The sequence below is a fragment of the Marmota flaviventris genome, chromosome 1 (genome assembly GCF_047511675.1).
Source record: "Marmota flaviventris isolate mMarFla1 chromosome 1, mMarFla1.hap1, whole genome shotgun sequence".
NCBI classification, from domain to species: domain Eukaryota; kingdom Metazoa; phylum Chordata; class Mammalia; order Rodentia; family Sciuridae; genus Marmota; species Marmota flaviventris.
Window position 1 is genome coordinate 32711598 of NC_092498.1, and position 26731 is coordinate 32738328.

General features: G+C 32.2%; 1 protein-coding gene across 4 annotated transcripts in view; it reads left to right on the plus strand.

Moving 5' to 3' along the window:
* Ppp1r9a (protein phosphatase 1 regulatory subunit 9A) overlaps positions 1-26731 on the plus strand; it is a 304758-nt gene that overhangs the window by 191588 nt on the left and 86439 nt on the right. For 3 of the 4 annotated variants that reach the window (XM_027955448.2, XM_071612431.1, XM_071612436.1), the window contains exons 6-7: positions 17055-17190; positions 22150-22215. In XM_027955448.2, the coding sequence (XP_027811249.2) occupies positions 17055-17190; positions 22150-22215 (202 nt within the window). The remainder of the gene's footprint in view (positions 1-17054; positions 17191-22149; positions 22216-26731) is intronic. The other variant, XM_071612439.1, reaches the window with a different exon arrangement.

A 26731-nucleotide genomic window follows, 5' to 3' on the forward strand; every position in this document is an offset into this window, starting at 1 on the left:
GTGTTAAACATCTTCCATCCCCTGATCTTTTCACTTGCCTCTCTTTGTTCATGTCTGGTGCAGTCATGTAGTCATCACCCTTGAGACACGACTTGTGTATTAATTATTTCTCTACATTTCTCCTTGCCATTTTTTCTTCTTAAAATACTGTTTCCTGTTTAGAACCTACATATCTTGAAGAACATATTGCAACTCTTTTGCCCTCCAGGAAGTCCTCCTTATCCTCCCTCTCTTTTCTGATCTCTTCTTTCTCATAATGCTCATAATTCATAAATACTTTTTTGAACTTGAGGTTACAGTGTGTCTACTTTTTGTCTTTAAAATGCATATACTTTATTTCCCTACTCTCTTGGCAAAAATCTTAACCTACCCATGGGCTTAAGATCCTGGGCTTCTTCCAAATTATTGAGCCCAAGATCTTAATTTACTAAAATTATACAACATAGGATCTTAATTAACTGCCTTTAAAGAGAAAACTTTTTCTCAATTTTAACTTTTCAAAAATAATATTTGAATTCTCTGAATTCAAAATAGTAGATCTTCATAAAATACTAATACAAAAATAAGCTCCAAAACCTAGTCCTGTGTTAATGATAACTTTTTAAACTGGTGTTTTACAATATATGTCCTTCTGTATTTTTGTTCATACCATACTTAGTGGTTGTTAAAATGTATTTTAAGTAGGGATATTATCTGGTATATTATCAAGTTTAGCTGGACTTTTTCTAACTACTAAGCACAGGCCTAAAAGGATTATGTAGAACTCCGGCTTTAAAGATTTGAAACCAGAGGTGGTGAAAAATTAAAACTGAGATTTGAATTGAGATTATTTTTTTAAGTATTAAAGATTAAGTTTTTATTTATTTCCTGGAAATGTACATGAAATATATGTCAACGTTTGCATATTGATCAGATGCATGTTAAAATCTTATGACTTTACCCACAAGTTTAGAGAATCATTTTCTTGTTTCCTCATGTGCTTTGTTTCATTAATCTTTTAATGATTATACCTGAATGTAGGAACTAATAGTATAGATAAAGACCCCATTAGTATGTTGTAAAGGCATATATGTTTTTCAACCTTACATTATTTAAATGATATAAAGCATATTAGGCCACTTTGAAAAAGTGATTCAGCTCAATCCAGGTTATGTTCCTGGGGAATATTGGAAACTCATGGCTCAAAGCATTGGTATGCTATTATTGTTTCCCTCATTTTATTGACATCATTTAAAACTAACTACTCACAATGACTGCTAGTCATATTAATTTCCGTAAATATTTAGTTAAAGAAAAACCTCACAAGACTGAAGCAATTTACACTCAATGTGATGACAGTCACAGGAGAAAGACATGAAAGTTAAAAGGTAAATATGGATGACTCAAGCAACAGTCTTCCTTTTCTTCCTCTATTGGGACTCATAGGAACCATTGCTCTCCAGATTTTAAATCACCACAGTCATATGCCCAAGTCACCTTGGTATTAAGGAGCCCAAAGTCTGTGTGTGGTAGGTATCCCTCATAGTGAGCTTGTCACATAGTACATTTCCACTTCATGATTAGCTTTGACCATTGAAAACTCCAGGGTGCATTTATTTCTCAGTGTTCTCCTAAGAAACAGAACCAACAGCAGATAGTTATAGATTGATAGATTTGGGGAGTTGGCTCATGCATTTATGGAGACTAAGAAGACAGATGGCAAATCCAATGGGTAGATAGTACCAAAATGCCCATTTTTTAGATGAGGGAACTGAGGCACAGGAATTACTTGAGTAAACTCACATAGCTTGGAACTAGCTTGGAACAAATTGGAGAGCTAGAAACTGAGTCAGTGAGGTCTAGCGTCATGTGTAAAAAAAAGCACTTATCCCAGAAATCTGTCCTTTGTACCTGGTCCCGAGACCATAGAGACAGTGAATATATTCAGTATTATTCATAGTTTATAAAAGAGTCAGCTTTATGATACTTATTTCTTTTTTTGTTTGTTTGTTTATTTTGGTGTGGTGCTAAGGATTGAACCCCCAGCCTTGTACATGGTAGGCAAGTGCTCTACCCCTGAGCCAGACTCCAGACCCTGCTTTTATCTCTGCTAGCTCTAATAAAATTCAGAACACATATTTTTTCTCTTATTTACAGAGATTTAAGACAAGAGACTGAATCAGTTTTGTTTAAATGTGAGACATTACTGATAAAATGATAGCAGATAAAGTTGTATTTTATATTCAAAAATACTTGTAGTTTTGTATAACTTTAAACAATCTGTAAATATCTATTGATTCTTTCTATAGGTTTCAATTGGTTTTTATCCTTTTCAAATTACTTTATATTATTGTCTTTTAATGAATTTATAAATTCTAGTTTAAGATTAGTTTTCCCATAACTAAACATGGACCAACAAACATAATTTGGTTTTAAAAGATCTCAAAGAAAAACATCATTTAATATATTATGAACTGTGAATAGGTGGGTAAAACTGCTCATATAACATTCTGAGTCTAACCTGTTTTTAAATTATCTTTATGTAATACAGAACCTGAGGATGAGAACAGAAGTTTATTGTAACTTGTTAATTAATTACATTAGTGAAGTCATATCCTGTCAATACCACAGAGGTTTTTAAACAACTCTTAAAGCATTTTCTTTAGGTTTGCACCATGAATCACTAAATACATAATAAAAACATATGAAATAGTATTAGTCTAAAGTCAAAAGAAGAGAGCTGTACATGCATTACATAATTCATATTGTAAAGCATTAGTTAATATAGATTTTATCTGGATTTATCAAGTGCTTATTTCAGAGTTATCCAGAGTGTGATATTGATCCTTGATGAAAGTATGAAATATACTAATTAGGGATGAGGCAAGGTATAGCAGCCTATTGAAATAGTTTTGAAATACTAATTGGATTTAAAACATATACCTGGATTTGGTGTATAACAAAAACAGAAGAGTTAATATGTCAAATTGATTGGGCTAAGTTATGCCCAGATAGCTCGTAAATCATTATCTATATGTGTCTGTGAGAATGTTTCTGGAAAAGATTAGCATTTGAATCAGTCAACTGAGTAAAGATCACCCTCACCAATGTGGGCAAGCATTATCTAATGCAGAGAGCCCAAAAAGTTTAAAAAAAAAAAAGATGGAAGAAGGGTGAATTCAAAAACTGTGTTTGAACTGGAACATCTTCTGCTCTTGGACATTGGGACTCCTGGTTTTCAGGTGTTTGAACTCATTCTAGGATATACCCTATTGGCTTCCCTATATCATATGATACACACTTGACCAGTTACTGTTTATCAAGTCTCAGTTCATAAATCATTTCTTTAATGGATGAGTTCTTCTCATATTATGCTATTTATATTGTCTAAACCCCAAGTCAGTCTCTATCATATTATCATTTTTTTCCAAATAGTGTTCATCTCATGCTACTTGTCTTTCTGGTGTTGACTCTCTTTTTTGATCCCCTAACAAATCAATTCCTATCTAGGCTGTGTGATGATTAGAATAAGGAGGAAATAATGATCCATGATTTCCAAGGCTAAATTATAAAAGACATTGTGGCTTTCACCATGGTCTTTGGGTTGCCAACTCCGAAGAAGTCCAGCTGCCATGTTGAGAAGGCATTCAGAGAGCCTCTGAAGACTGTTCACACAAAGAAGAACTTAGGCCAGCCACTAGCCAGTACCAACTTGCCAGATTTGTTATGTAGGCCCCTGGGAAGCACCTCCTCCAGCCTTAGTAAAGCATTTAGAGGACTACAGCCCTAGCCTACATGTGGTTGAACTCAAGAACCAAGCCTAAACTGCTGAACCAAGACTCCCCTAAATTCTTGACTTACAGAAACTGTGGAAGATAATAAATGTTTATAAATTTTGAAGCAGCTTCTTCTTTTTTTATATATTTTTTAGTTATAGATGGATGCAATATCTTTATTTTGTTTATTCATTTTTATGTGGTGCTGAGGATCGAACCCAGTGCCTCACATGTGTGAGGCAAGCTCTGTGCCACTGAGCCACAACCCTAACCCTCTGTCCAGCTTCTTCTTGATGTATAGAGGTAAATATGAAAGAAGGTAGACAAGCTAAAAGAGAAACTGTCAACTTTTAGCTCTAAACTAAACGTAGGTCTAATCCCACATATTAAGACCTAAAACAAGCTTCAGAAGGATCTGTCTCCAAGTAACTATCCCAGAACAATATTCAAGAATATTAGGACACAAAAAAACATTTCAGTGTCCAGCACTAAAATAAGAATTGTAAGGCATATGAAGAAAAGGAAAATATGACATGATTAGTGGAAAGTTAGTTAAGGAGAGACACCTCAAGAAATGTTAGAAATGATATATTAGTATATAATTACATTAACACAGTTATTGTAACTAGATTACAAATATGAGTGTAAAAGAAGGACTCAGTATCTGTAAATGGGTGAAAAATTATTTGCTCACCTCAACAGATATAGATTAAGAAAAAACTCTCAAGAAACAGCAGGGTACTTGCTTAATGTAATATGTATCATCTAAGTGAAACTGATAGTTAATATCATATTTAAAGATTGGGATAAAGTGATTTTTCCCCTAGAATCAAGAATACTGCAAATATGTCCACCTTCACCATTCCTATTCAATTTTTATACTTAAAACAACAAAATACTTCTGAGAAAATATAACAACTTAAGTGTGAGAAGAAATAGAACATGTTCATACATCAGAATACTCAATATTTTTATGATTCCAACTTTTCCCAAATTAATCTGTACATTAAACATAACCCTAATGAAAATCTCAGCAGGTTACTCTTATAGAAATTATTGTTCTTTAAAAATATCAGAGTTAAAGGATTTTCACTGCCTGAAAACTATAGAAAACAAGGCACTCTGGTTTAGGCATAAGGACACTCATATAGATTAATTGAACAGAATAGAGTTACATATATATTCTCAAAAATGTAAAGAAATTATTTTTTACAAAGACAATAAGGTAAGTCAGTGGAGGCAATTATAGTCTTTTCAACAAATGGTACAGGAAAAATTGGATGGCCTCATTAAAAATGAGACAAACAGATTAAAAAAAAAAAAAAAACACTTGACCTTCCTGTTATCACATACATAAAACTTAACTCTAGATTACTTACAGACCTAAGTGTAGCAGCTAAGACCCTAAGATCTCTAGAAAATAGGCAAAAAATCTTTATGATCTTGAGCTAATCAGAGTTTGGTTTTAGGACAGAAGCAGGAAGCATAAGAAGAAATAATGATAAATTAAACTACATCAAAATTTAAAACACTAAAAATACTCTTAAGAAAATGAAAATACAATCAATTGAATAAATACTTAAAAACATTTACTGAAAAAGTAGTTATAGAGAAGATCTATAAAAACTCTTATAAGAAATAAAGTTATTATGGTAGTAACCATTAATATGATTTTTATTTGCTTTTCTTAAAATATGCAAATCACTTTAAGAAAAAAGTTCACCAAAGCAGATCTACAATTAAGCACAAGAAATTCTGTTCAACCAACTTGAATCTAATGTATGAAATATGATATGTCAAGAGCTTTATAATGTTTTGAACAACCAATTAAAAAAAATTAAAAAAAAAAAGAAATTCTGTTCAACATCATTAATCATTAGGAAAATGTTAATTAAATCCAGAGTGAGGAACTACTATACAACTACTAGAAAGGCTAAAATTTAGAAGACTGATAATTTTACCTACTGACAAGCAATGTGTAGCAACTTCAACACTGATTCATTGCTGATGGAAATGCAAGACAGTACAGCCACAGTTCAACAGGTTTTTACAAACATATATCATACCAGACAGCAGTTCTACTCTTAGCTATTTACTCCACAGCAATAAAATACTCATACTATACAAAGATTCATATTCAAGTGTTCATAGGAGCTTTAGTCATAATAGTAAAAACCGTAAACTATTCAAATGTTCTTTAACTGATAATTTGGTGTATAAATTGTATCATATTTCATACAATGAAATACTTCTTAGTGGTGCAAAGGAACAAACTATTGACACATTTAGCACCGTGTATAATTCTCAATGCCATTATACTGAGTAAAAGAAGCCAGACACAAAAGCCTTTATATTATTGCTTGATTCCATTTATATAAAATTTTTTAAAATGTAAAATTACAGTGACAGAAAACAGATCTGTGGTTTCCCAGAACTACAGATGGAGGGAGCCTGTAGAAGAAGGAAGAAACATTTTGAGGTGATAAAAAGTTCTATATTATAGTTATTATCATACAACTATATAGGCAGTTATCAGAAATCATCAGATTATCCAATTTAAACTTGGTCAGCTTGTTATATAATTTTTACCTCTATAAAATTGAATTTAAAAATGTGTGAAAATAGCTGTGACTAACTCACAAAGCACCATATTAATTAATTATTGTTAATGATGCTGGTAATGTGGAAAGGAAGATTTGTCTCTTTAACAAGCATAGATGTAATCTAACTGCATTTCCTTAGCAGTCGAAAGATTTGATGGTGCTATGTGCTTTTATTTTAACACTTTGTCCCAGAAAAAAAAAATACATCATAAAATTCTCTGTACCTGGACCTTTTTCTTTATTCAAATGTGGATTTGCAACATAATTTTAAGAACCTTTGTTTCTTTCATGTGTAGCTTTAAGCAGCACCTTGCTTGTTTGTGTACCTATGTTGGATAACATTATCTCAAAATTTGGTGACACCATTATTACCTTGTTATTACCTTGTGTTTTTTTTTTTTTTTGATCTATTTGTTTTTTTTTTTTTTACATATTCTTTTTTAATTTTTTATTGTTGGTTGTTCAAAACATTACAAATTTCTTGACATATCATATTCCACACTTTGGTTCAAGTGGGTTATGAACTCCCACCTTCACCCCATACACAGATTGCAGAATCACATCAGTTACACACCCATTGATTTACATATTGCCATACTAGTGTCTGTTGTGCTCCACTGCCTTTCCCATCCTCCCCCCTCCCCCCTCCCCACCTCTCCCCTCCCCTCCCCTCCTCTCTCTCTACCCCCTCCACTGTATAACCCTGAGGGTCTCCTTCCATTTCCATGCAATTTCCCTTCTCTCTCCCTTTCCCTCCCACCTCTCATCCCTGTTAAATGTTAATCTTCTTCTCCTGCTCTTCATCCCTACTCTGATCTTAGTTACTCTCCTTATATCAAAGAAGACATTTGGCATTTGTTTTTTAGGGATTGGCTAGCTTCACTTAGCATAATCTGCTCTAATGCCATCCATTTCCCTGCAAATTCTATGATTTTGTCATTTTTTAATGCAGAGTAATACTCCATTGTGTATAAATGCCACATTTTTTTTTATCCATTCGTCTATTGAAGGGCATCTAGGTTGGTTCCACAGTCTTGCTATTGTGAATTGTGCTGCTATGAACATCGATGTAGCAGTGTCCCTGTAGCATGCTCTTTTTAGGTCTTTAGGGAATAGACCAAGAAGGGGAATAGCTGGGTCAAATGGTGGCTCCATTCCCAGCTTTCCAAGAAATCTCCATACTGCTTTCCAAATTGGCTGCACCAATCTGCAGTCCCACCAGCAATGTACAAGTGTACCCTTTTCCCCACATCCTCGCCAGCACTTGTTGTTGTTTGACTTCCTAATGGCTGCCAATCTTACTGGAGTGAGATGGTATCTTAGGGTGGTTTTGATTTGCATTTCTCTGACTGCTAGAGATGGTGAGCATTTTTTCATGTACTTGTTGATTGATTGTATGTCCTCCTCTGAGAAGTGTCTGTTCAGGTCCTTGGCCCATTTGTTGATTGGGTTGTTTGTTCTCTTATTGTCTAATTTTTTGAGTTCTTTGTATACTCTGGATATTAGGGCTCTATCTGAAGTGTGAGGAGTAAAGATTTGTTCCCAGTATGTAGGCTCCCTATTTACCTCTCTTATTGTTTCTTTTGCTGAGAAAAAACTTTTTAGTTTGAGTGAGTCCCATTTGTTGATTCTAGTTATTAACTTTTGTGCTATGGGTGTCCTATTGAGAAATTTGGAGCCCGACCCCACAGTATGTAGATCGTAGCCAACTTTTTCTTCTATCAGACGGCGTGTCTCTGATTTGATATCAAGCTCCTTGATCCATTTTGAATTAACTTTTGTGCATGGCGAGAGAAAGGGATTCAGTTTCATTTTGTTGCATATGGATTTCCAGTTTTCCCAGCACCATTTGTTCTCCATTGCATGCTTTTAGCCCCTTTGTCAAATATAAGATAGTTGTAGTTTTGTGGATTGGTTTCTGTGTCCTCTATTCTGTACCATTGGTCCACCCGCCTGTTTTGGTACCAGTACCATGCTGTTTTTGTTACTATTGCTCTGTAGTATAGTTTGAAGTCTGTTATCGCTATACCGCCTGATTCACACTTCCTGCTTAGCATTGTTTTTGCTATTCTTTTTTTTTGATCTATTTGTAAGTTATCTCATGTGGACTTCTCTACGGGATGAATCACAGAATGGAAACTGGCTTCTCCACTCATTCATTCAAAGGGGTTCTTAAGCTGTAGAACAATGGCCCATATCTGGAATCCCACCAGCTCAAGTGGCTGAGTCTAGAGGATTGCAAGTTCATAGCCAGCCTCAACAACTTAGTGAGGCCCTAAGTAATTTAGTAAAACCCTGTCTCAAAATTTTAATAAAGACCTAGGTATAAGCTCAGTGGTTAAGCTTCTCTGGATTGAATTCCCAATTCCCCCCCAAAAAAGAGGTCCGATGACAGAATCTCCCATCTTCTTATAATCTAATATCTAAAGTGACATTACATTAGTTATACTGTGCTTTATTTGATCAAAGAAAATCAGTACCTCTAGGCACACTGAAAGGGAGAGAATTACACAAGCCATGAATATCAGGACTCAGGGATCACTTCGTCTATGTTAGAGACTGTCTACATTAATGCTGGATAACTACTTGAGTGGATGGTTGTTTGGTCAAACAGATTGATATGCAGATTAATTTCATACCACAGTATAGTTTGTTTAATGTTACATACCTACTTAAGAAGAACCCTGAAAAACTTGAGATTATTTAGGAAAAACTGGCCAAATGTAAGAGGTATAAACATTTTTCCTTCTATATATATATAAATGTTAAAACGTTCTACAGCCTTTTACCTTAAAAACAGAAAATTTAAGGAAGACATGGTAACAATTGTAAAACATTTGAAAGAGGGAATTCTAGAAAAAGGACTGGATACTCTATAGACAGCCATCCTGGATTTTGTTTCAAATTTCTAATGATTTGTGTGTTTGCTATTCATTGTCAGTCACATTAAAATTTAAATGCCTTTTGGAAAGTACCTGCTACCCACAATCAATAATTATGTATTCCTTGTGATTTTATCCTAAGCATACAGATTAATTTATCATATGGAGCTATATTTCACTTTTGGAAATCCAGGATTTTATACCTGTTGTAATTACACACAAAATAATCTGAGGCTTTTAAATATTTATCCTTTTTGGAAGAGGTTATAATATGCAAAAGAAATTATAATTGAACTACAAGTGAGTTTTTTATGGAAATGTACTGTTTGTATTTGGATACATATCTGGGCATGTAATTCCTAAATTTGGAAGTTTTTGTTCTATTTTTGCTTAAGATCATGGAAATACGTTAAATCTTGAAATGATTTTACTTCATTTAAATTATTTCTATAATGTTTATGTTACCATTATAGTATATGGGGCAATTGAGAGTTTCACATTTTATGAGCACCTTTGGTTTTGTGATTGTGCTTGATAGAGAATTTCCATATACATGGAAATTGATAGTCATTTTTGGTCTGTATTTACTTCCAAGACTATCCCCTGTCTCTCAGACAAGAGGAGCTCAATCACTGTGGATTTGTGACCATGGGTAGAATATTTTATTCTTAAAAATATAAGAAGAGTAGCCAGGCATAACAGTGTATGCCTGTATCCTAGCAGTTTGGGAGGCCAAGGCAGCCCCAGCAACTTGGAGAGGCCCTAAGCAACTCAGTGAAACCCTGTCTTGATATGAAATATAAAAAAGATCTTGGGATATATATCATCAACAAAGATCTGGGGAGATATATATATGAAGGATCAACAACTTCTAGTGTTAGAAAATTAAAAACATTGGGGATTTCAGAAAACTAATTAAAGGGGACTGTGGCTTGATGAAACATTTTCTGGTGTCACTACATACAGATTAACATTTTGCAAATTACCTTTTTAATGTTTATATGCATAAATATTTAAACCTGAGACATCAAAGCTAACTTAGAAATGTTATTTCTGGAAGTGATATAGAATTTTTGGAAAGTATCTTCTGAGTTTATACCTTTTATATACTATGGAATCCTTGAAATAGCCTGTGTTAGGCAAGCTTTTTAAAGAACTTTTATTTATTTTACATTGAAATATAATATAGAAAAAAACTTATAATTGGTACTGGATTAAATGCAAAATTCATTTCAAAGGAATAATCGTAAATGTTTAGGTCTAGCTTTTGAAAGGAAACATTTTCATAGAGGTGAATTAAAAATTTTAAATGTCAAATATACAGTTTGGCATATTAGTCTAGCATGTTATATAGGGAGGAAAAATATATAAGTGTATGCAATTATAAATAAGGGCACAAAGCTTGGTTGTTTCAGTTTTTAATCCCTCCCTATTATCAGCAAACTAGTGAATGTGGCTGGAGATAGATTTCTGCCACTTGTTCACTAGAATTAAGTTAAATATTTTTAAAACTCTCAATTTCAGAGAAAAGCTATATATATACATATATATATACACACACACACACACATACATACATATACACATATATATGGATATGTATATATATTTCAGTATTGCTATTATTTGTTATATATATATGTGTGTGTATATATATATATATACACACACACACATCTACACACACATAATATGATCATACAGAAAAATATGAGACACTTTTTACAAAAATCTTTGAAAGCATTATGTGATCTTGTGACCCCATGGCTCACAAGGGTTTTGCAATGGGATATTCAAGTGTCAATTCTGTGTGTCTATTTATCTTTATGTTTTTTAAAGATAAGTGTTTGATATTTGATGTATAATATTTGTCTAAATTATATTTTAATGGAATAACTGAATGTATACGAACTAATAATTACATCCTGGTATAACTTTTCCATTAGCTTCATTCTACATTAAGAATTTTTAAATTTCAGCATTGTTTAACTGCTACTGTTGACTAGCATTACCACATTCATTGGAACTAAAATTTATGATGGAAAAATGAGGCATTCACAGACTGTCATTTTTTTCACTTAACCTCTCATATTAGTCACACAGGACATGGGATATTTGTGACTTCAGTTTTGCAAATTTAAATGCATATTTATTGTTGTTTACTTTTTGTTTGATAGATTATGAGAGAATTTAATAAAACTAATCAAATGAATTCCATATAAAATAGATGAACTCCAAAGGACAGTACATGGACATTGCTTGGTCTGATAATATATGAAAAGAAAAGAAATTACTGATTTATCCACTTTTATTTATTATATCTCGGTATGATAGGGAGCGTGGACTGTTCTTAATGGAATAATTCACATTGAAAGAAGGGGATTTTGGTTTCAGTAGTGCTATTATTTTTTAAGCATAAGCATGGAAAATACTCTTTTTAATATAAAAATCTATTCAGGTTTGGTTTTAGCTACCTAATTCTCAATAGCTAAAAATAAAAGACCTCACCGTCTCAGGTTGAAGCAAAGAAAAAAAAAATTTTAAATGACAAAAAGTATTTGTCTCTTAAAGGCACTTTATCAATAGACTGATTTGACTACATATTTTATTATTGCAGCTGGAGATAATGTCTAAGATGCAACTTGTGCAGAAACATCAGTTTATTTGATCATGTTCATTTAGAGAAACTGACTGTTGCTGACTTAATTATTACATATTTCAAGGTTTTAAGAGTTCAATTTAAAGTGGTCATGTAATTAATACTCTTCTATTTTAGTGACAATGGAAAATAAAAATTTCAGAACGTCTTTTTCTTATAGTTGATTTATTTCATCCTTTTCCTATAGTTGACTCGCAAAAAACTGCTTTTAAAACTGTTATAAAATAGGAAGTAATTGGACAGTGAACAGTAAGCACTTTTAAACACATTCCACCTTATCCTGATAATAACAAATGCATAGTCTAGATAAGAACAAGAGCAAACATTTATTAAAAGACTTTCTTAAGCACTAGATACTTAGTTAAGCTTTATGTGGATTATACAATATTTATTTATTATGGTTATTATGCTCATTTTACAAATATAGAAACTAAGCCTTAGAAATATTAACATATGCAAGGCCTTAGATTCAATAAGTGGTGTTTACAGTTAGATAGATTTATACTATCAAAGCCATTTCCCCATTTTATAGGCCCTTTTAACCCCTGAATTGTACTATTACAGCATATCTGTACTCTGGATCCTTAATTGAAATAATAACCTTACCTTAAATTTGACATTTTATGCTGAATCCTATATTTGCTAGATAGTTATAATCTTACTTATAAATGAACTTAAAATATTGAGAACATATAGAAAAATAATACAAATGCTATACATGTTTCAAACACTTTTCAGTTTTGTCATAATAATAATGCAACCAAGTCCCTTTTTGTATGTACTGCATTTTATTCTTCAATCACCCCTTTGGACACATAAGGTTAGATACTAATTTTCATGAGGAGAATACAGCTGAACAACAAGTAGTTTGTTTCCACTTTTCTTACTTTTCCTCTGGACTGTACTTATAAGGATGACTTTCTTTTACTGTAATCCTGTACCATAAATTATATTAGATTACAAGGCTTTGAAAATGTATATAGCTAGGTACGATACTGCTGCTCCAAAAAGGTGCCTGAATGAAGGAGGTATGGGTTATTTTAACATAACATGTTTAAAAGTGAGTCTGTTTCATGTGATGAATTATCTTGTCTTACATGCAATTGCAAATCATTTCTATTTTGTCATACTATAAAGCAATTTTGAATATACCCCAGTATTGGGCAAATAGCAAATTATGTTAAATTGTATAGACAAATTCAGAAAGCCAAGCTGTGATTTGAAGCAACGGTGTTTTTAAAATGCAGTTTCTTTAAGATTTATGGAATAGTTCTTATTTCCTCTGAGACTGATTACACATACACTCATTTCTTTGAATTTTAGCATTGCAAATAATTCCGGTTTGGGAAGTAAGGATCATTTTTTTGAGGTCAGGAAGAATTTACATATGATATTAAAGGTTTTGATCTATTGTAGTATATTATGATTATATAATTTCTTACTATAATACAACACATTATATTATTGTTTGGGCTCTTGTTTTTATAATTGTATGTTTTAGAGTATTTCACAAGGTCTTTATTAAGACCTTCATTCATCCTTGGAATTAACGGCAGTAGTTCCAAATGTTAGGCAAGTATATAATTTCTACATCTTACCTTTCTCTCTTCTGAATTGCATTGAGTAACTTTAAAGACTTGTCTTGCAGAGAAAATGAAATTCTCCATTCTTAGAAAAAAACTGTTGAACTAGAAAATCTGACAAAAATAACTTATGGCTTAAATGCAAAGAATTTATGGTTTAAATGAATCTGAACTCTTAATTTACCTTTTACTTTGAACTTGTCTGCTGTTTCTGTAAATATGCATTTTGTTCATTAACTAATTTTTTTCTATCTCCTGTCAACTTTATAGTAGGTGAGTGATACTCCCTTAAACCTTACACTGATAAATTTAAAGAAAGGTAAAAGGTCAGTATAGACTTTGCTGAAACTACTGTTCTATGGTACAAATTTTTTGAGCTCTTTTTTATATGCATCACAAGACATAATTTTTCACATACATATATTTACTGAAAACATAATGAATTTGAAATAGTAACACATGTCTAGATTACTTTAACGTAGTCAAGACTTTATGTATCTTCACCCATCATATCTCCAAATGAAATTACCCTGTGTATCTCTGGGCTTTTCAGAACTCATGTTTTAGAGTAGTAGGCAACAGAGTAAGAATGTTTATTCTTATACCTTTTTAACGTATTTTGGAGGTCTTAGCCAGTGCAATAAGGCAATAAATAGACAAAGAAACAAATAAAATAAATAGTAGGAAATAAGAATGCTTTCTTCATAATGGATGCAATCTTTAATTTAAATAAGAAAATATCCTAAGGTATTTACAAAAAAGGCCATAGGATTAATGAGTGAGTGTAGTAGCAAGGTCACAGATTCTAAGACCAGTATTAAAAAATCAATTATGTTTCTATACTCTAGCAACAAATAACTAAAAAATTAAGTCTAAAACTAATACCTCTTACAATAATTTCAGAAAATCTGTCATATTTTAAGATAACTTAAACTATAACTTAGACCTGTACACTGAAAACTGCAGTGTAGTATTCTGAGAAAATAGCGAAGATCTAAATAATACACATATACCATCTTCCTGGACCAGATGAGTTAATATTAGTAAGCTGTCAGTTTTCCACAAAATGTTCTGTAGATTCGAAGCAACGTCAAACCCAATGGGCTTTCTTTTAGAAATTGACAAGCTGTTTATAAAGTTTATATGGAAATCCGGGGAAAAATATAGTTGAATAATTCATATTACCTAGTTTTAAGACTTACTGAGTAGTAATGAAGGAAGTGTGATATTGGCAAAAGTACAAACGTATCAGTGACTAGATAGTAAAGCCTACAAGTTAACCCACAAATACATGGTCCACTCCTTTCAACAAATGTATCCAAGTAATTCAATAGCGGTAATGAATTATTTTCAACAAATGTTGTTGAAACAACTGATTATCCATTTGAAAAAATTTGGAACTTTACCTTTGTCACACATCATGCATAAAAATTCATTCAAAAGACACCTAATATAGAAGCAAAACATTAACACTCAAAGAAGAAAAATAGGAGAAATTAGCAATCAGGCAAAGATTTCTTAGAAAACAAAAGGCATGATTTTTTAAAAAAAGTGATACAGCAGGTTTCCCTTGAAAGACACACAAAAGCGAAAAGGGAAGCCACAAACTGTAAGAAGAAAATAGATTGAACACATATACACGTGTGATATGTATATATATTTGCAATACATATAGACAAAGATATGTATCTAGAATATATAAAGAGCCATTACAAGTCAGTAACAAAAAGTCAGAGAAGTCAATTTTTAGGGACAGGCCAAAGATTTGAAAAGATATTTCACATAGAAAAGAGATATGGTCAATAAGTCCTTGAAAAGATCTATAGTTAATATCATCTGTCATCAGTCCATTAGAAATTAAAACCATTATGAGATACCATTAGATACCCACAAGCCTGGCTGAAATTTTAAAAGGCAGTGTTAAAAGTTAGAATATAAAACAGCTACAACTCTCATATGTTGCTATTAGGAACATAAAATGATACCATCACTTCAAAAAACAATTTGGCAATATCTTTAAAGTTTAACATCCACTTACCTTGTTACTAATCAGTTTCATGATTAGTAATTTGCCTAAGGGGAATGAAAACTTAAGGACACAAAAACTTGCACATATGTTTCTGGTAACCTCATGTCTAATATCCAAAATTCATGTAAACATCTATTAGTAGAAGAGTAGATCAACCAAATGTGTCATATTTAGTACAGTGAAATACTTAGTACTCAGTAATAAAAAGAACAATTTACTGATAGTTGAAACAACATGGATAATCTCCAAACCATTGTAGTGAGCCAAAGAAACTAAGATTTTCTATGATTCCATACATTTGAAACTCTGGAAAACAGTTCTTTGGTCCCAGGCTAAAGACAATTTACTGGAAAGAGATATAAGGAAATATTTGGGGTTGATGGAAATATTTTATATCTTCACTGATGTATTAATTACAGTTTTATATATTTGTCACACTTAATGACAGTACATTTAAAATAGATGTATCTTATTGTGTATAAATTATACTTGAATAAAGATGAGAAATTAGGTTTTGGTAAGTTCTATTTATACTTGATTCTCAAATGAACTTAACTCAAAAGATCATGATCACTCAAGCTTAATCTAAGTCTTGTTTGAAATTACATAAAAATATTTCTGAAAAGTAAATGAAGAACATTAAGGTATAAAATTTTTGTCCTTCAGTGAGTTTGTACAGAAAATATTAGTCTATGTTATTTGAAATGCAATATATAAAATATTATAATCAAAGGAATTATTAATTAAGTATAAAAATGAGATTAAACTCAGAACATCACATTCAAAAATGATATTAAGTGATACTTAGGAACTGCATATATTATTTTATTATTTAATTTGTTGAGCAGAACACATTGAATTGACAAGGATGTATCATAAGTGATGTGGCTCACTGTAAGTAAATATTTTCCTTAGACTTTTTTCCAATAAGAATTAATATTAACAGACATTTCCTTTTTTTCCTTTATTTCTTGAACCACACACTTCCCCAAATCATCTTTTCCCCCAAAAGTGGTAATCAATTGGAGTTTTTGCTTTTAAAAGCAAAATTTTAGATAGTACTTCTATTTCCCCTCTTACCACCAAACTTTTTAGTACCTTAGCAGAAGTCTGTTAACAATATAATTTATGCCATGCTTTGAAAAAATTTTTAAAGCTTTTTATGTTATAAAGAGGATTTTTTTATGGGATTGATTCTTAAGTTCAGTGGTACTTAAAATCATATGCTTGCTTCCAAACTTAATGCAACTTAAATGTGTACAATACTGCAGAATGAATTGTATCTGTTAGGGCTTCTCCCAAAGTGATAATTTTTTAATGGTCCTTTACGGTGTCCCTTTCTTTCCTTTATGAGCTGTGTCTGTAAAAATCACTTCTGTTGCTCAGCTAAGCTTTCCTATCACTCAGGCGCTCCACTTGAAGCATATGGATGATACTACTTTGTTAAGGCTTGATGGGCTCTGCAGAGATCTCAGCTTAGCTACTTTTCTTAGCCCTCCTCTTTACTGGAGAGTCACGTTACTCTTCTGTAACCTTTCTACAGATTCGTTATTGGACGAGAAAAGCCAGGACAAGTGAGTGAAGTTGCCCAGTTGATAAGCCAGACGCTGGAACAAGAGAGGCGCCAGAGAGAGCTGCTGGAGCAGCACTATGGGCAGTACGATGCTGATGATGATGAGGTAGGAGTGCTGCCAGCATTTCCTGTTCCTTCTCACTACATGCCCACTGCGGGCAACCCTCACGCTACTGTGCAACAGCAAGGCAGGCTCTTTGCAGTTTCTTAAAGAGGATAAGTCTACATTGAGCCAAAACTCAACCTCAAGAAGAGAAATGCTACTTGCATCTGATATTAAGTTGTGAATCAGGTCATGGTATCCTATTTATGGTCTGAAGGCTGGAAACATATCAGTCTTTTATCCCACTATTAAAAGAAATTCATAGAAACAAAAAGGATAAAAACACCAAAATGTGAATTATGGCTATTTTTATTGATGGAATTAGATAGTTTTCTCTCTCTGGTTTATATTTTTTTCAATCTTTTCCAAATGTTCTACAATAGTATGCTTTTCAAAAAAAAATCAGTAAACATTTTAAGTGAAAAAACACACTCATAATACAGAAACACACACACACACACACACAAAAATGCTGATTTCTGAGTGTTTCCAGAGGGTTTTTCCCCCCTCAGGAAGAGAAAGTTCTTTGGATCTGCTCACTATGATTTGTGCTAACATAATGCAGAACAAAGCTTTTCCACTAGCACATGTTCCATAGCGTAGATACATATTGGAATAATTTTACATCCTGCTCTCTGTAGAAGATCAAGTAAATGAATAGAAGCTAACCCCCAAGTGAAAACGGCTCTCCGGAACCCTTGTGTGTTGTAATGTAATACAGATGCTGGTGTATTTCCAATGTCAGTGCCAAATGTACATTGATATGATGGGACAACATGCTTTATTATAAACACATTCAAACATGCATATGTTTCATATTGACTTGTCAAAAGATCCATCAACAATTTAGTTGTAGTATTTCATACTTCATCAACTAGTAAATATTCAGATAAAATAAATATTCTTCTTTGTGTCAGCTGATACAATATAACCACAGTGAAATTTCATGTGTTCACCCTCTACTCATCTAAATATATTACTTTTCCAGAACTTTTTTTGGTGTCTAGCCAGAACATAGAAATTATTAAAAATATTTTTCATGTATTTTTAATCTGGGATATTTTAACTAAAATGTATATTATTTTCATGTGTTTGTAGTATAACAAGGATGTAGTCTCCATTTATTGAGTAGGAAATTGAAAATGGTATATCAATTAACTTTGAATTAAGGATAGTACATTAGAAAGCCTCTCATGAATGAATTAGTCTCTTAAATTCTGTTTACTTTATTGGGTATTTTTCTTGTTGTGATTGCTTGAAAAGACAAGTTTTTTCTAATTATACTGAGATATGAAGTATGGAAATATGTTATCTCAAAATTTGAAACTAAAAAGTGGTTTCTTCAAATATTTGAGCTTGCATTTTACCTAGTTTTCAATTCTCTGCTCCACTGTTTTATGTTTTATTAGAGATGTTGATTTGCTTGGCTACAAGCCTGTTTTAGAATTGTCAAGTCAGTCACTGCAGGCTTGGTTTTTACCTCCCCACTCCCTTAGATTTTAGATGTGAAGTTGAGGGGAGTACGGTGACATCAAGTGGTGGAAAGGCAGGAGGCCAGGCTTTGTTGTCTGTGTCTCAGCGTCCTTGGCTTTCAAGTTTGAGGACTGGGCTAGATCGCTAGATTCCTTCTAGTTTCTAGCGTTCCATAAACACAGAATAAGACACCAGGTTGAGCAAGAAAAAGGGGAAAGTGAGATAGCCTGATTTTAAGGCTCCCCACGTAAAACTTTTAGATCACATTTACATGTTTCCTCCAATTATTGGAGGAATTTTTCACATTTATCCCCAAAGTTTTCAACTCAAGCAGCTAAAGCATGTGTAGAGGTATGGGGGTAGAGGAGTGTCTATTCTTTTGAGCATGTGCATATGATTTTCCTCTATTTGATAATCTGAGTAAATGAAAAAAAGAATATTTTTTATTTCACATATATATATTTAGGATCATATCATATACCAAGTGGAAGATTATGGATTTATTTGTCTGTTTTTGTAAAGAGACTAAAGATCATTTTCCATATGAGCAACTATTTTTAAGAGTAAGAGGAATAAGTCTGATAGTGTCAGGCACTTTACAAGGTGCCTTCCCTACATGTTCTCATTTAATCTTTAAAGCATTCAGAAGAGGTGTTTTGTTTTTGTTTTTTCTAGAAATGTAGCAGCTGAGGTTCCCTCCTACCCAGGTATGACTTAGCTGTCAGAGTTAGTATTAGAGTCGAGTCTTTGGCCCCAAAGCCTACTGGACTCTGCAGTTGTTCAGTACTGTTGTTGAATGGAGTGTACAGAACTTGCCTAACGGGCCTGCGTATTCAGGCACACACAAGGTAACTGGGAACAAAAGATGTTACGAGGATTCCTGTTTAGAGTGATGGAGCTTCCAGTAATACTTCAGTTCCATAATTCTTTGTTCTGTATTTTTAATAACAGGGAAATTGAAAACCTGGAGAATATTTTAGACAGCAGTCCCTAAGTATTGTCTTCATGGAGTTTAAAGGAAAGAATAACAATACACAAATGTTTTACCAGAAAAAAGAGTTGAAGTTTTCACTAAACTTAGAAATCAGAAATTAGAAATCGGAAGCTTTCTACTGTGTTACTTCAAGTAACCCCCATTTTCTTGAGAGGGTCAAAGAGTGTTTTCCTTTGTAGTTTTCTCTCATCCTTCTCTGATTTGTGTGTAACACAGTGTGTTACTAAATAAAACATGTCCAGGTAAAACCAGTTTAATTATCTGTGCAGAGGAGAGGTGAAATCTGTACAAATAATGATAATTCACTCTAGTATTAAGACTGCCAATGTTATTACTCGATTCAAAAATTTGTAACTAACACTACCAAATATTATTAAATTGATTGATTTGAAAAAAATTGATTGATTTGAATATTCTCTCAATTTTCTATTTACTTTGTTTCTCTGTTGATGGAAAGTAAAATGTTCATAAAGTAACAGAAATGAGAAGAATGAATATTGAGTATCCAATGGTTAAATGGTCATTGAATAATTGATTTAATTTTATATGTAATTAAGCAATGTATTGATTTACATATATTTGTTAGAACAGGCCCTGAATTTGTGTAATCAGTCACTTGGCTTTTAACTTTCCTTATAATTTATAGAATCATCTTTTGATTTCAAAGTTAGAATTACTTTTATTTGATAATATCCCCTGTGACATTCCCTGGACCTAGCCAGGAAAACCTCTAATTAGATACAGAGCAACTGAGTTCATCCAGCTAATTTTCAGAGCCAGTTCTTAGATCAACATTGTCTGCCAAAGGATAGAGAGCTTCTGGTTTTGATCAAATCATCTAAAGTTGATTCTAATTTGGAACTTGTCACATGGACAGATGGAAGTTGCTTGCCTGAATTGGCTACATGGAAAACATCACACTATAAGCAGTATATCCTGAAATTGTAAAAGTACAGTGGTCCGCTCTAAGAAGGAAGAAAGAGGGAGAATGTTTAGGAATAACACCTTATCATGTGTTACTTATGCTTACATATATCTATTTTAATGCTCTAGGAGATTCTAAGTCATTCTCTATTGAAATGTATAGTTAATCTCAAACTATTTAAATTGCTGCTTTTTCTGTTTTGTCTCCAAATATTTAAACTAGGAATAGTTTAAAATAAGCAAACAGCCAATTCCATTTTAATTTGCATTCCTGTTTCTGTTCACTCTCTGTTAAACATTCTGATTAAAGAAGAAGAAGAAGAAGTAGTAGTACAAAGACTCTGCCTGAAGGCTGAAAAATAAAAGGGAGGATCCTATAAAGAAAGGGAGATGAAAATCTAAACCACTAAAAAATTTTAATGTACATCTGAGTAATCTATGATGAATGATTGCATTTCTGGATTTAATAGAATTACTGTGCATTTGTTTTTCTTTTTCTTTCTAACAATCTGAAAGGTAACTGTAGAGGATTTCAGTAAACCCCTCAGACAGTCAGCACTATGCCATGGTATTCTGGGGGTATGGTAAATTTTTCAACTAGATTTTAATTTTTTATAACATCTAGTCTTCTGTCATAATCCACACTATTATTTTAGCCTTTAGTAGTGAGATGATATAACTCTGTTGTATATTTTTTCTGGCCTGTTTGTATTTTATGGGTACCTTTCTGTTAAAAAGCATATAATTTTAACTGCTGTGGGCTCAGATTGGAATATAGTATCAAATGGTGCTATACCTCTTTTTTGAATTAGAAAATGAATATGGTCATGAAATTACAATGAATAATTTTATACCTTTTTTAAAATTATGTGATTATTTGGCTTTTTAAAATATTCTTTTAAAACATGATATTTATTATATTGTAAAGTTAGTGGTTATAAGTCACATTTAAAAAATCTCTTTAGTCTAGTTCATAGCAAGCTTAATCAACACTGTGGAGTCTGAAGCCCCTTCTCTTAAAATACAGCTTGTTTTTTTTTTTATAATTTGTTTTCAATACTGAAAATTAGTATCATTATACCAATATCACAATAGTGTTATTTTTAGAATCTTTTGAAGTATTTGATACAGTTTAAAGCAGCTACCTCCACAGATATGTCTTTTAATTGCTTGTGTTCACATGTAACAATCGAGGCAAAATTATAATAGATGCTGTGATTTGTGTAAGTATTAAAAGGTTCACAAGATTGTAATTTTTATGTGAAAAGCATTCATGGGACTACATTAAATTTAACTCATGCTGTTTGCTGCTCCTGGTTGAAAACAGCTTGTGCTGTGTGCGCAAGATTGTGTTTATTTATGGATGGGAATTTAATAATGTGAATGGACCATATTCTGTGTCCATGATATTTGAAACAGAGTGGGAGTATCTTACCAAGGTCCAATGGCATCCTCTTCATATTTGACAGTGTGTTACAGCAAGCACCTGAACTTCAGTGTTTTTCGGTCCTTTTTCTCTCTATTGAGGGGCTGGGGAAGCCTTCTTTAATTGTTTTTGTCAACCATTTTAGAACACTGTGGCTGAATTTCAAGGAGTATCTGCCAACTGCAATAACAATAACAACTGTGTCCTTAAGGTTTGTTTTATTTTTTTTTGATAGTAAATAATGCTTTTTTTTTAACCTTCCTGCTTCATGTGTGGAATTAAATATTCTGTTTCTTATTAACTATGCTCTGAAGAACTTCTCTAGAGCTATGTTTTTTTGTGTGTTGAATAATAATTTGAAAATAATGATTTGAAAAAATATTTAATTCTGAAATGGCATATAATTTAGTTACAGTTTCTGTGGTTTGGACTCACTTCCTAATATTTAACCATGCTTGTTTTTAATTCCTAACACTTCAAATTGAATTTGTTAATTCAAGTTAAAGGGGACAAAAAGATATCCAATATCAAGGCTAAATGTTAGTTACATAATACAGTATATAGTGATTTATATTGTCCTTAAGTCCAATATTTATTTTTTAAAGAAAAGAATATTCTGATACAAAGTTTTTAGTTTTTCAACGCTAAGTATATACCTTTAAATTATGGCACTATTTATTTGCATGATTTCAAGGGTTGACATACCAAAACATCTAAAAAGGTACTGCACTTTAAATAATGAAATTATCTCAGTAATAGAGATAATGGAGCTTAAAATGAGGTCAAGTGTGTTTAAATGACAAAATGGTTGATGGTGATAAAGAGGAGCCTGAAGAAAACGAGAAATATAAAATCTTTTAAATAGCTGTTCAGAGACTTCTATTTGATCTTTAAAAAACATTAAATTTAACTATATACTTTGGTTTATGATTCTCATATTTATAATAATCATCATTGTTATTGAAACTGAAAGCCATAACGTTCTGGGAACACATAGTGGAAGACTGTCTATGGTTGATCTAGCCTACCAACTGTGTGTACACGTCTCTCTCTCTCTCTCTTTCCCTCTCTCTCTCTCTCTCTCTCACACACACACACACACACACACACATATACACATTCTCAAACTATCCCCAGGAGGTGGACAGCCTCCTCTATTTTAAAGGTACCCTCTAGGGATATTACTTGTATTTATAACACTGAACACAGGAAGATGATAGGATCAAACAAAATAGAATTAGAATAAGAACTTCATCTAAACCAGGTCATCTCTTAATAGCTCATTTTCTTTGTATGACTACATTTTCTTTCATTTATTTGCTTATTTATTAAATTTATGATACTGGGGATTGAAGCCATGGTGCTCTACCACTGATCTATATCCCCATCCCTTTTTGAAAATTTTTTATTTGTGTTTTTTAAAGTTTGAATTTTTTATTGGTTCTTTTTAGTTATACATGACAATAGGATTCGTTTTGACATAATTATAAAAACATGGAGTATAATTTGCTCTAATTCAGTACCCAGTGTTTCTACTTCCTTCTCCTCCTCCCTTCTCCTGTTCCCTACCTTACTCTACTGATCTTTCTATCTACTTACAGTTTTTTTATTTTTTGGCCTGGGGAATCGGGTATCAGGGATTGAACTCAGGGACACTCAGCCACTGAGCCACATCCCCAGCCCTATTTTGTATTTTACTTAGGGGCAGAGTCTCACTGAATTTCTTAGCCCCTCGCTTTTGCTGAGGCACTGGATTCGATCCTCAGCACCACACAAAAATGAATACATAGATAAAATAAAGCTATTAAAAAAAGGAAAAGTAAAATCTCTGTTAAAAATTATTTAAAAAAGAAAGATATTGTGTCCATCTATAACCCCCCCCCTCCCCGAAAAAAAGAATTTTTTGAATCATTGTTCATCAAGGATATTGGGCTGAAGTTTTCTTTCCTTGATATGTCTTTGTCTGGTTTCGGTATCAAGGTGATACTGACTTCATACAATGAAATTGGCAGAGTTCCCTCCTTTTCTATTTCATGAAATAATTTGAGGAGGATTGGTATTAGTTCTTTAAAGGTCTGATAAAACTGCACTGAGAATCAGTCTGGTCCTGGGCTTTTCTTTGTTAGAAGGTTTTTGATTGCTGCTTCAATTCCATTACTTGATATTGATCTGTTTAAGTTTTCTGTATCTTCCTGGTTCAGTTCGGGTTGGTCATATGTCTCTGGGAATTGTCAATATCTTCAAGATTTTCTAGCTTATTAAAATATAAATCTTCAAAATAGTTTCTGATTATTCTCTGGATTTCAGTAGCATCTGTGGTGATATTGCCTTTTGCATCCTGGATTTTGTTAATTTGAGGTTTTTCCTTTTGGTTAGATTGGCTAAGGGTTTATCAATTTTACTTTTTAAAAACCACCTTTTGTTGTGGTGATCTTTTTATTGTTTTTTAATCTCAATTTTATTAATTTTGGCTCTGATTTTAATTATTTCCTGTCTTCATCTGACTTTACTGTTTCTTGTTCTTTTTCTGGGACTTTGAGGTGTAATGTTAGATTATTTATTTGGTATCTTTCTGTTCTTTTGGTGTCTGAGCTCACTGCTATGAACTTTCCTGTTAGTACTGTCTTAGTAGTCTTCAAGAGATTTTGATATGGTGTATTACTATTTTTATTTACTTCTAAGATTTTTTTAATTTCTCCCCTGATTTCTTCTGCTGTCCATTCATCATTTACAAGTGTATTATTTAATCTCCAGGTGTTAGCATGGTTTCTGTTTTTGATCTTATCATTGATTTATAATTTTATTATGATCTAATAGAATGTAAGGTATTATCTCTTATTTTTTTGTATTTGCTAAGATTTTTTTGTGACCTAAATATGGTCTATTTTAGAAAATGTTTCAAGTGCTGCTAAGAAGAAAGTGAGTTCAGTTGTTGATGAATGAAATATTATGCAAATATCTATTAGTTTCATATTATTAATTGTAATTTTTAGTTTTGTAGCATTTTTGCTTAGTTTTTGTTTGGATGATCTATTCAGTGGTGAGAGAAGCATGTTAATGTCACCCAGTATTATTGTTTTGTGATCTGATTCTTAATGATGAGAAGGGTTTGTTGACATACATAGATGCTCTGTTGTTTAGCATAAATATTTATGATCATGATATCTTGTTGATTTATGATTACCTTAAACAGTATGAGGTAACTTGTCTCTTGTGATTAATCTTGGCTTGAAGTTCACTTTATCTGATATAAGAATATCTACCCCTGTTTGTTTACCAGTACTGTTTGAATGGTATGTCTTTTCCTATCCTTTCATCTTCAGTCTGTGAATGTCTTTACTTGTAAGGTAAGTCTCTTACAGACAGCATATTGTTGGTTCTTGTTTTTTTATCTGGTCTGCTAACCTCTGTCTTTTGTTTGTTTGAAAAGTTTATATCATTTATATTCAGTTATTTTTGAGAAATGTTTTTTATTTCCTGTCATTTTGGTTTATTTCTTATATTTAAATTGGACTTCATTCTCCTTTAATTGACTATTCTTCTAATATAATTTCTCCCTATGTTGTTTTTCATTTTTATTTTTCATGAAACATTTTATTAAGTATGTTTTGTACTACAGGCTGAATTCTTTTAGCTTTTGTTTATCATAGAAAATTTTTATCTCTTCTTCAGTTCTGAAACTTAATTTTTCTTGGTTGGTATCCATTTTCTTTCAGAGATTGGTATATATTTTTCCAAGACCTCCTGGCTTTTAATGTCTGTGTTGAGTAATCACTTAAAATGAAGATTGGTTTACCTCTAAATGTGACACTTTTTTTTTTCTTGCAGCTTTTAAAATTCTATCCTTATTCTGCATGGTAGGCATTTTCATAATAATATGTCTTGGAGTGGATCTATTATGATTTTGTATATTTGGAGTCCTGTATACCTTTTGTATTTGAATTTCCATCTCTTTCTAAAGATTTGGAAATTTTCCAATATTATTTTATTGAAAAGATTGTGAATTTCTTTAGTTTGTATTTCAGAGCCTTCATGTTTCACAATGAATCTTAAACTTGGCCTTTTGATGTTATCCCAGATATCTTGACTTCTCAGTTCATGGTCTTTTAATATCTTTTTTGATCAACTTTATTTTCAAAATTATATAGTTTTTGTCTTCAGAGTCTGAAAATCTATCTTCAAAGTGGCCTGATCAATTGGTGATACTTTCCATTGAATTTTTAATTTGGTTTATTGCTTCTTTGATTTCAAGAATTTTTTTTTTATTCTTTTTCAGAATCTCCATCTCTCTATTGAACTGATCTTTTGTTTCCTGTATTTTCTCTCTAATTTTATTCTTTACATATTCTTTTAGCTCATAGAACAGTTTTTTAAAGATAATATTATTATGGTTTTTATACATTTATTTCATTTATTTTTATGTGGTGCTGAGGATAGAACACAGTGCCTCATACATGCTAGGCAAGCGCTCTGCCACTGAGCTACAATTGCAGCCCTCATGGAACAGTTTAACTGTGAACTTTATCTAAAGAAGATATTTCCTCCACTGTGGTATCAATGAAGTCTATTGTTAAAACATTATGGGCTGTTTGGGATGGTGTGTTCCTTTGTTTTTTCATATTTGTATGTCTGCCCATCTATTGGTATAGTTCTGATTTCTTCCTTTTTAAAAATATTTATTTTTTATTTTAGATGGACACAATATCTTTATTTTATTTGTATGTGGT